General features: G+C 39.6%; 1 protein-coding gene across 1 annotated transcript in view; it reads right to left on the reverse strand.

Annotated features, from left to right (window-relative positions):
- The window catches only part of TMEM132B (transmembrane protein 132B), a 710993-nt gene that overhangs the window by 20954 nt on the left and 677570 nt on the right, over window positions 1–12469 (reverse strand). The window contains exons 6-7 of the mRNA XM_056533739.1: window positions 7898–8103; window positions 4126–4399 (exon numbers count right to left, since the gene is read on the reverse strand). Coding sequence (XP_056389714.1) covers window positions 4126–4399; window positions 7898–8103 — 480 coding nt within the window. The remainder of the gene's footprint in view (window positions 1–4125; window positions 4400–7897; window positions 8104–12469) is intronic.

Raw genomic sequence — 12469 nt, forward strand, 5'->3', positions numbered from 1 at the left:
GCCAGAGACCCGCTGCCATCATCACTTAAAAGCAGGGGAAGCGGGCAGCATGCTGCTCCACTCAACAGCCAGCCGGGCATGTGTCAAAGCTAAACTTAGTAAATTCATATTTCCCGGCAGAAGCTCTCATTGGTCCAATGAGGGCTCCTGGTGGGAAATATGAACTTACAGCCCCTGTACTACTACTCCCGTTATGGAACATGGAACAGAGTCTGTTCCATGATATAAGTAGCCCAAGCACATAGGGAAATATAGAGTTCCTAAAAAAATATAAAGTACAGTTACATCAATATAACAAATAAGAAATACATACATTACACATCTTAAATTATTAAAGTACACATTCATACATAATGGATTGGGTGGGTGCAGACCTTCTAGGTATTAGTATTGATAAAGAGGGATAGAAAACTAGAAGTATGTGATGGAAGGCAATATGGCTAATTGAATAATTATTTATTTGTACATCTTAGCAGGGCCCATACGTCTGATGAAGTGGTAAAAAATAGCATAAAATATTGCATATAAGTAAGAAAAAACAAATATACCAACTGAATATCACAATAAAATTTAATACATATAGTCCAGTATATGGCATCAGACTGTCTATTAATAGCAACAATTGGTGTGTTGATAATCCACAAGTTCATCCATAGTATATAGAGAGAGTCATTGGTGATATAGTAGAATGACTCTCCCAATGACTATCACTACTACTATATCTCCAATGACTCTCTCTATATACTATGGATCAACACACCAATTGTTGCTATTAATAGATAGTCTGACGCCATATACTATACATTGAATTTTATTGTGATATACAGTTGGCATATTTGAATTCAAATAGAGAAAACAGACATGGTCACACATCCACAACATGCACAATGATCTAATGCTTCTGAGCAACATTTATTAAACTAACCGGTCGTTAGTGTACTTTATGATCATGAATTGCAAGCCCTAAAGTGGGTCCCTAATATCCCTAGCATAAAATGGTGTAGCACTGGGCGGCGACCACCACCGCCGCAACACCAGTACCCACAGGTGGAACGACCCACTGGCAGAGCAGCCCCAATTGCACTCAAACCAGTCCGTGGGCCGTGCCTCCCCATAGACACAGTGCTGCAGCAGCAATGGATGCCGCACAGCACCACACCAGTGTGAACAAGGTGTAAAAGCTCACTTACCATGTGCTTCCAGTCAGACTGGGAGGCTGACAGAAAGGAAGAGACCCTGGGCAGCTTCCTGCTAATTTATATAGGGCTGGGCTGAGGGGGAGGGCAGAGTGCAGACCAAGTAAAAACAACTAAAAAAAGAGAGGGGGATAGAAAGCACAATGTGAATTCAAATACAGAAAACAGACATGGTCGCACATCTACAACATGCACAATGATCTAATGCTTTGCAGCAACATTTATTAAACTAACAGGTGGTTAGTGTACTTTATGATCATGAAGTGCAAGCCCACTAGTGGGTCCCTAACGTGCCTAGCATAAAATGGCATAGCACTGGGCAGTGACCACCACCGCTGCAACACCAGTGCCCACAGGGGGAACGACCCACTGGCAGAGCAGCCCCAATGCCACTCAAACCAGTTTCGGGGCCACGCCTCACCTCTTTTTTGTTTTTGTTTTTACTTTGTCTGCACTCTGCCCCTCTCTTTCAGCCTTGCCCTATATAAATTAGCAGGAAGCTGCACAGGGCCCCTTCCTTTCTGGCAGCCTCCCAGTCTGACTTGGAGCACATGGCAAGTGAGCTTTTACACCTTGCTCACACTGGTGTGGTGCTGTGCAGCGTCCATTGCTGCCGCGGCACCGTGTCTATGGGGAGGCGCGGCCCTGGGAGTGGTTTGAGTGGCATTGGGGCTGCTCTGCCAGTGGGTCATTCCACCTGTGAGCACTGGTGTTGCAGCAGTGGGAGTCGCCGCCCAGTGCTACGCCATTTTATGCTAGGGACATTGGGGACCCACTACTTACAGGTGGCCGTGACGTGGCTAGTGGGCTTGCACTTCTAGATCATAAAGTACACTAATGACCTGTTAGTTTAATAATTGTTGCTGAGAAGCATTAGATCATTGTGCATGTTGTGGATGTGCGACCATGTCTGTTTTCTCTATTTGAATTCAGTTGGTATATTTGTTTGTTCTTACTTATACGCAATATTTTATCCAATTTTTTAACCACTTCATCAGATGCATGGGCCCTGCTAAGATGATAGTGGGTTAATTTTATTTGTGCAGAAATACATTATTATTCAATTAGCCATATTGCCTTCCATCACATACTTCTAGTTCTCTATCCCTCTATCAATACTAATACCTAGAAGGTCTGCACCCACTCAATCCATTATTTATATATTAACACGTATCTGTATCCAATTTTGGAGTGTGAGCCGCCAACTACTATTTTGTTACACATTCATACATGTTTACCATTTGTATATTGTCAGCAACTATCAATTTCCTGCCCTGCTCCTAATAACTGCTCTGTGCTTTAAAAAAAAAAAAAAAGTCTTTTTTTTTTAAGATGGAATTTGTTTCCTTAAAAATCAGGCATCCCTACTGTATCAATCCTTTTTTTTTTTTTTTTATTGTAATTTTTTTTAAAAAGTTACATCCATCCCTTTTTTAGATCGCTAAAGTAAAAAACAAAATGTCCACAAAAACGCCAATGTTAAAATTGACATGGCTTTTTCACTCCCATGAACTTTCATGGGAGAAGAACGCCATAATTTTCCCGAAAAACACCATAGTCTCAACATGCAGTCGTTTTTGCAAAACTGCCAAGGAGCCACAAAAAAAGCCTAAAAACGCCAAAAAGATTTAAAAAAATATGCCAAACCAAAAAATGCTATGTGTATATGGCATTTTAGGATTCCTTATTAATTTATAGCTAACTCTCTGCCTCTTATCAAAACATCAGCCTGTGCTCTTTAAGTTGCTCACCACTGAATCACCACTGGACTACTCCTTTAAGACTTTTTCCATGCTTCACCCATGCACTGGAACTCCATACTCCCGGATTTCACCCACCATCACGACCTTTGAAACCAACCTGAGACCCATCTCTTCCAGAAAGACTAGGACTTACAATACCTCTGCTGTCACTGCACTGGGAACTTTCCAAACTTCTCATAGACCACCAGCTGTCCCCCTCACCTACTGTTTCCCTCCCTTCCTCTTTTTGATTGTAAACCCTGAGGGGCAGGGCCTTCTCTCCCTTTATATCTGTTTGCTATTTGCTCTATTTCTGACACAAACTGTACCTGTGATTGTGTCATGTATTTTAACCCTTGTCAAATGTACATTGCCCTGTTACCAAGTTCACTATAAAAATAAATATTAATTATGAAATAATAATATTACTAATAATCATAATGGAAGACAGCTAGCACATTGAAAACATGTCATCCAACACTTCATACTGATCGGAGCCTTCATGGAATTTAGCATCAAAGTCTAAGATTTATTTAGTATAATTTAAAACATTTATATTATTGGCGAAAGTCTGACCTAAGCAAAGTCTTTGACACTAAACATCTCCTAAAAGTTCAATATGTACATAGGTCATATGTGTGTTCCCTAAAGGTGACACACTGCACATATCTTCTCTCATTAAGGAGTGGTAAGAGGGGTGATAACATGAAGAAAAGTTCCCATACCACATCCTTGGGGCCACTGGAAAGTTGAGCAGGTGAGAGATATTACCTTTATGATCTTTCTTCCTGCTATCACTGACAGGTTACCTGCATAATACTGTACAACTTTACACACATAAAACTTAAATGCTCCTTTATGTCAAGTTAACAGTGCACAACAAATATTGGCTTTAAAATGATACTGAGATTTAAGCTCTAGTCGCTCAATTAATTAAAGTCTTTGGCAGTGATACGGTTAAAGGCTAAAACTTCAGCAGTTTTTCACCTTTTTATAGGAATAAAAACTCCCAGATACAAGAGCAGAAATATTGATTATCACTGTCCCAGAAACAAAAATGATTAGATTGTACAATATGATGATAGAGGACAACTAAAGGACCTTTTACTCTTATTAATAAGAAGAATTAGAAATGACATGTGAGGAAGTGAACCAAGTAAAGGAGGATACGTGTGTAATGTTCTTACCTGGACAGTGGTTATTCCTGGCTCTCGTCCAACTAGAACTTTCCCTGCTTCCAGTGTTGCTATTTTTGATTCTTCAACCTTCATGAAGTCACTCACAAGGTCAGTGATATCGAACTGCCAATCTGGTCCAAGCATGTAGGTCAGCTGTCCACCAATATCTGAGGACTCTGCGACAAACTGTGTGAAGACACGAACCATTGCATGCTGGTACTGGAGAGAACATCCACGTCCTTTCTTTTCATCATCTTCTTCATCTTCACTATCTCTTGTTGGTCTACAGAGAAATTAATTTGGGGTAAGAAAACACTAAATAAAATTAATATATAGTTTCATATGACAAATATCTCCTGTATATCAGTTCTTGACAGTTCTTGTTGTCATTGAATGACCACACATCCTTTTTATTGTGAGGGTACTGTCTTACGTTGCATTTTATCAGGGTTTCACACACATTATTTTGTGTGGAAAATATTGATCTAGTTTTTGACACACAACCACAAACACTGTGACTGTTATTTGCCACCAGACACCATCCATTTACTTCTTGCCATACCCAACGTAACTTTTACATTATCTTTGCCTTAAAAACAGCTCACAAACAGCTACTTAGATCCACTGCTAGGTGGCCATAAAGTGGGCTTTAGGTCTATTTGACAGTATCATATAGCTTTAAGGCTTTTGGTAAAATTCGGGTTTAGTTCAAAGTAGTTTGGTCCAAACCAAACTTTTTATTGAAATTTGTCCAAACCAAACTTTTGAAAAGTCTGCTCCTCTCTAGACATGAGTTAAAAACATCATACAGTAGGTATCGGAAGGGACACTCAGACATTATACAGACATAAAATCTTCCTAGAGTCAGGTTTTCAGCCTTTTCCATAAGGAACTGTTCCACTTTTCCTTTGCATTTTGAAACAAGTCTTACAATGTATATTCAAAGGTTGAAACCCTCATTATGCAATGAAGAATCTTTATACCATAAAGTCAGAGAAGCCCTTTAGTCTTGTGTTCTTTGGTTGTGTTACATATTTATCTGTATACAGAATTACATGTCCATTGAAGGAGCTGAGTAGTGTATAGAGTTTTTCCTATGGATAGATCTTCATTGTAACTGGTATTCCACCATGAAAGCATGCGGTTCATTATTTCATCTGATCAAATAGAGGAACAATTGTTTATATTGCTGGGTTAGTGTCTCTTCAGTGAGGCCTTTATAGCACAGTAACCATAAAATGTACACAGACATCTTTATTTGGACATTGGGGAAGATTTATCAAAACCCGTCCAGAGGAAAAGTTGCCCAGTTGCCTATAGCAACCAATCAGCTCACTTCTTTCATTTTTAACAAGGCCTCTGCAAAATGAAAGAAGCAATCTGATTGGTTGTTATGGGCAACTGGGCAACTTCTCCTCTGCACAGGTTTTGATAAATCTTCCCCATTATTCCTAGTTTAATAATAGAGCTGTTGCTCTATATATTTTACTTCTGTATCCGAAAACTGGATCCGAAAACTAGAAGAAGCATATTTCGGTCAAATATACTGTATCTGTAGACGTTCATACAAGCAACGCCTTGTTAAAAATGCAGTATCGCTTATGTATATTACACAGGGTTATTTTTTTTCTTATCGTAAAAGGGGGTGATTCAAACTTTTATTAGGGAAGGGGTTAAATCACATTTATTAACACTTTTTTTCACTTTTTTTGCAGTGTTATAGCTCTCATAGGGACCTATAACACTGCACACACTGATCTTTTACACTGATCACTGGCGTGTATTAACATACCATAGATCAATGTTATCGGCGCTTGACTGCTCCTGCCTGGATCTCAGCCACGGAGCAGTCATTCAGCGATCGGACACCGAGGAAGCAGGTAGGGATCCTCCCGGACCCGAAGGTCCCGAACAGCACGACTGAGCTGCCGGGATACTTTCAGTTTCACTTCAGGTGCGGCGGTCAACTTTGATCGCCGCATCTGAAGGGTTAATACAGGGCATCGGTGATGTCCTGTATTAGCCTCAGGTCCCGGCCGTTGATGGTCTCCAGGACGACCAGATATGACGCTGGGCCACCGCGTGACCCCACGTTATATCGTGGGAGCTGGCGCAGGACGTAAATATGTCCTGTGTCGTTAAGGGGTTAAATCCACAGCAAAGTCCAGAACGGCAAGTCCAGATTTTTCCCTGCTGAAATTCTGCAGCGAAACATCCATACCAAAGTCCACATAGTTTGGTCTGGATCTGTTGCTGTCGATTTACCTACATTAATGCTGCAGACTTTCCGTGGTGGAAATTCAACAGCATTTCCATCTCATGTGACAGTACCTTTAGGGCCCATGAACACATCTATCAGCAGATTCACATCAACTGGAATCAGAGTTAAGTTTGCATAGAATTTTCAGCAGAATTGAACCTCCGTTAATTCCTGCTGTAGACATCCAAAGGATAGGGGATAAGATGTCTGATTGTGGGGGGCTCACTGCTGGGATGCCCCCTCCCATAGACATGGGAGGGGGTGTGATGTGATGTCAGGAGGAGGTGTGGCAAGACGCCACGTCTCCAGTCCCGGAAACAAAGAGGTTTCCAAGTCTGTAACAGAAGCCCGGCATAGAATGCAGGTGCTGCATGGAGATCGCTGGGGTCCCAGCGGCGGTCTGCCCTAAATCAGACATCTTATTCCCTATCCTTTGGATAGGGGATAAGATGTCTATGGCCAGAATACCCCTTTAAATTCAATTGACAATCAGCATCAGGTGAAATTCTGCCAAAATAATCCATGTTCAAAGTACTGCTACGGAACTTTCATAGTGTGGACTGAGTGGCAGAATCCCATTAGGAGACAAGCTATAGAGTAGATTCACATGGGACAGAAAACCATAAATCTGTCAGCACATTTTGAAGCCAATCTACAACATAATCCATCTGGATTACAGCCCCCTACATCAAATGAGGTAAATTTTGCAGCTAAAATCCATAACAGTTATTGACAAACAATGAATCCCAAAATCTGTTTCACAGGTCGATTTCTATAGGGTTAAATTCCTATGCATGAGGATGAGATTAGTTCCAGTTTTATTTTAATGGACAATCAAGGGGTACTTTTTAAAATCAACTGGTGCCAGAAAGTCAAACAGATTAGTAAACTACTTCTATTTAAAAATCTTAATCCTTCCAGTACATATCAGCTGCTTTATACTACAGGGGAAGTTCTTTTCTTTTTTAATTTCTTTCCAGTCTGACCACAGTGCTCTCTGCTGACACCTCTGTCCATTTCAGGGTTTGTCTAGAGCAGGAGAGATTTCCTATGGGAATTTTCTCCTGCTCTGGACTATACCTGACATGGACAGAGGTGTCACCAGAGAGCACTGTGGTCGGAGAGAGAAGAAATTAAAAAACAAAAGAACCTCCTCTGGAGCATACAGAAGCTGACAAGTACTGGAAGGATTAAGATTTTTAAACAGAAGTGATTAACAAATGTGTTTAACTTTCTGGCACCAGTTGATTTAAAAAAAATAGTTACTCCCTTTAATGGGCTCCATAATTTCACCAATCTGCATAAAAAGTCCACAAGCTTTCTGTTCTGTGTGGTTTTACTCAAATAAATGGTAATGTTAGGAGAGTATCTATAGGAAGCTGATCAATTTCTAAAGAAGGTGCCTCGCATATGTCAGTGCAGAAGAATGTACACACTATTTTCTATATTACTTTCTGGGATAAAGGTAACGAAAAATCGAAACTATCTTCATCTAATAAATGGCCACAGTTACCTACTCACCTTTTATTAACAGACACCGGGATTCTCCAGCCTTTGATCTGGCTCAGTTCAGTGTCAGATATTTCAATTTGCAGAGGAAGCCGTGGAGCCCACACTGTCACTTCCAACTGGGTAGTTATGTGCTGGTACGTGAAATTCACAATGGTGTCCACCTTACTTTTCATTTCTTTACCATTTACAAAGACCGAGTCACATCTGTCAGAAACCTATATTCAAGAAAAGAGATATTCAGGGTTTAACTTGTACGCACATAGATAATATATGAGGCTACAAACACACACAACTTTTCTTTCTCATGTTTTTGAGCAGAACAAAAATGGCACAAAATAACTGCCCCTTTTTTTCTCCTCCATGATGCAGTTTTTTTGTGACTGAGCAAAAATATAGAAAACACAAGCCAGCTCACCACCCATGAGAACGGGATCTAAAGTGTTAATCAATTGAAGGATGAAAGTTCAAACAATAGAAACAAAGGTTCCAGCTCCCAAAATGACTATAGAAGAATAAAAAGCAATGCTTTAATCCATCATGTTAAAATCCCAAAAAATAAACCCCAAGACATGTCAACAAAAACAAAGGAAATGGCGTTGGCGTTTCCTTCATTTCAGTTCTCTTCTCCTCTTTCTGTTGTCCATGCTTAGTGTGGCACACAATGCAAAGAATAAGTGAACTTCTCTCCTCTTTATCTGCTTTCAGGTGTGATTTTTATATTGCCCACACCTGTTACTTGCCCCAGGTGAGTTTAAGGGAGCATCACATGCTTGAAACAATCTTATTTTTCCACAATTTTGAAAGGGTGCCAATAATTTAGTCCAGCCCATTTTTGGAGTTTGGTGTGACATTATGTCCAATTTGCTTTTTTTCCTCCCTTTTTTGGTTTAGTTCCAATACACACAAAGGGAATAAACATGTGTATAGCAAAACATGTGTTACTGCAATCCTTCTCTGTGAGAAATACTTCATTTTCTATAAAAATTTCAGGGGTGCCAACATTTATGGCCATGACTGTATATGTCCATGTGAATAGCCTTATATATTAACAATACCTCCATATTCTGGATCAAAAAAACAAAGAGGTAATATGAATTCAAAATAAGCTTGTGTGAAAGAGACCAACGCCATAGTTGTCAAAAGTCAAATCAAATAACACTACTATACATGGAACAGATATTATCATAATACAGGGTGGGCCATTTATATGGATACACCATTATAAAATGGGAATAGTTGGTGATATTAACTTCCTGTTTGTGGCACATTAGTATATGTGAGGGGGGAAACGTTTCAAGATGGGTGGTGACCATGGCGGACATTTTGAAGCCGGCCATTTTGAATCCAACTTTTGTTTTTTTCAATAGGAAGAGGGTCATGTGACACATCAAACTTATTGGGAATTTCACAAGAAAAACAATGATGTGCTGATAGCAACACCGCAGAAGAAATGCTAGCACAGGCTTCCAGTATCCGTAGTTTCAGGTGCTGCAGAATTGGCAAAACAAAAATTGGAACATTGGCCCTCAGTTTACGCAGAAGATTTTGTTCAGTGATGAGGAACACTTTTATGTGAAAGGTGAAGTTAACAAAGAAAACCACCGCTATTGGTCTGACACTAACCCACATTGGATAGATCCCTCCAAGACTGTTGGAACACAAAAAAATTGATGGTATGGTGTGGTATATGGGGTACAAAGATAGTGGGGCCATTCTTCATCAATGGAAACCTCAAGGCCACTTGATATGCAAAATTGCTACATGATGTGTTTCCCTCTTTATGCACTGAAGCTGGCATGTTCTCTGAGTTTTCCCAGCAAGATGGTGCACCACCACATTATGGGTGTCAGGTCCGAGCATTCCTAGATGAACAGTTTCCTGGAAAGTGGGTTGGTCATCGTGGGCCATTTGAATGGCCCCCCAAGGTCTCCTGATCTGACCCCCTTAGGCTTTTATCTTTGGGGTCATCTGAAGGCAATTGTCTATGCTGTGAAGATACGAGATATGCAGCACCTGAAACTACCCATGGTCACCAACCATCTTGAAAAGTTTCCCCACTCACATATACTAATGTGCCACCAACCATTCGCATTTTATTAAGGTGTATCCATATAAATGGCCCACCCTGTACATTGATCCCACAACTTACAATGGCCTCAACATACAATAGTTTCAACATACGATGGTCTTTTCTGGACCATTGCAACTTGAAACCAGACTTCACATACAATGTATGGACCGTCCAGATCTGCAAAACATGTCAATGGCTGGAAGAGCCAATCAGTATGGACATTCACTGGTAAAATGTCTGAATTCCTTTCTACTGTGCAGGGAGGTATTAAATGTTCTGTACTACTCTTTACCTGTGCCACAGTTAGCTGTTCCTTTGGACACAAAGTAAGGGTGGGTCCATTTGACTTTTTTAGGACATTGCGTGTACTGTACAGGACCCTGAAGAAGCTCGTGTCCTCTACATAGATAGTTATTTACAGCTCCCAGCAGATCTTTCTTACTTTTATATGGAAGTACTTGCATTATCTATATTAGTTATCTACTTATTTTTGATTAATCCTCACTTTTTCCTATTTTTGGATGACATTTTGGAGGCTTCAGAACCAATTACCAAGTTTCCATAGAGTTATGGTCTTAATATACAATGGTTTGAACATACAATGGTCTTGACCCCAATTAATATTGTAACTTGAGGGACTTTTGTACTGTAAACAAGCAAAACAAATTACACTAAGGCCAATATTACCAGTTAATATGCAAGTGGCAAATAATATCGACACGTCATGATCACATATAGTAGTATTTAGTGACTGAAAAATACCACCATACTGTTATCAAGCCATGGAGAGCAGAGGGAAGAGTCCTTGAGTCAAGTTACAATAGGCAGTAAGAAGGTAGAAAAAAGGAACACAAACATAAAATTATAGTGGGAAGGCAGGATCTCCACATGTCCTTAAATACCTTACTGTGCAAGAACCTCACCTGTCTTTCCAGCTCCACTCCCTACTTCATGACCCCCCACAGTAATGGTTCATCTTTGTGCTCCCATGATGTAGCAATGTCCCCCTTTGTGACCCCATACAGTAATAATGAAGGAGATTTATAAAAAAAAACTATGTAAAGGAATATAGTGGTGCATTTGCCCCTAGCAACCAATCAGATTGCTTCTTTTATTTTTCAGAGGCCGTTATAAAAATGAAAGAAGTGATCGGATTGGTTGCTATAGGCAACTCCACCACTCTTCCTCTACACAGGATTTGATAAAGTATATATTTTTAAATTCACAGAATGAAAAAAATCCAATTCACAGGACAGAGATGCATACTGTATATATTCATATGGCACTGTATCATCTAGATGCCTTAGTAGTAAAGCAGGCAATAGAGATTGTCTTAAAGAGTACGTCACCAAACAGTGTTCCTTATGTTATTATAAGACACTTTGCTATTTACTTGCTGTTAAAATTCTCAACCTTTACATGTTTTTAATGTGATTAAAAAAACGGCCACTAGGTGGCTCCGTTCTCTTCCCTGCACAAATCAAACCATTAGTTTGGTCTTCACCCGTACTTGTAGAAGTCCAAACTCAGGAAGTGTGTACGGCAATGTGAGGCACAGCTCTCGCAGGTTTCAGTGGTGCCGCACCTGCTGGGGAACACCAACTTTCTCCTGCCAGGAGCTCATACAATGTGAGCAAGGGAAAAGGAATGATACATAGCTCTTTAAAACTCAGAAAAAAATTAAAGGGCAGGAGGGGTGTTAGGAGTAGTTAGCGAATATAATCTGAGTTAATTTAGAAAATATGGTTTGATGACAGGTACTCTTACATTTTTTAGATGTAGAATTCATCAAGGTGCATAAAGGCCTAATAGAATGCTATTAGGTGCTTTATTGTACAGTAGATTGGAATAACTCACATGTTGCATATAATACAGTTCTGTGCATGAGGCATTACAAATGTTCAGTGTCTGAATAAGTGGGTCAAACAATTATTTTCAAAAGAAATCTATTGGAAAATACTTGGCAAAGATTAAAATTATATGATAAAAATAAAAGCAGAGGAAAGCATTTTTACAATATGGGAAAGCTACAATGTGTTAAAGCAAAAATAAAAAAAATAAAAGGTCACATAGACATGAAAGCTCTATTTCAAAATATTATTTAGCATTTGATGAAATAAATAATGATTCAATTATTTCCCTACAAGTTGGATATCATACAATAGGAATTCGCAATTCTCTAAAAATAAAAGGGTCTTCTTTATAGACCTCTGCTAGCAACAGAGGGAAGGTGTAGGAAAAGCTACAATAATCTCAATGGCACTTTTATTTTTTTTAACTAAAGATTGCATGCACAGTACAAAGTGATCTTGTGGGCCAAGGGAAAACCCATTTTACAAAGTGGTCTAAGAAGCCTAGTAGGAACGCTTGTTGATGGCAGAGAGTATCATGCTATTATTATAATCATCAACTGTTCCAAGTAAAAGCAAGAAACACGGCACTAGCTAAAAGTAGTAGGGTAATGTAATGCCATGGATTAAAACGACACTTTAAGAAAATATAATGTAATA

This window comes from Hyla sarda, chromosome 1, assembly GCF_029499605.1.
Source record: "Hyla sarda isolate aHylSar1 chromosome 1, aHylSar1.hap1, whole genome shotgun sequence".
In the NCBI taxonomy this organism is placed as follows: domain Eukaryota; kingdom Metazoa; phylum Chordata; class Amphibia; order Anura; family Hylidae; genus Hyla; species Hyla sarda.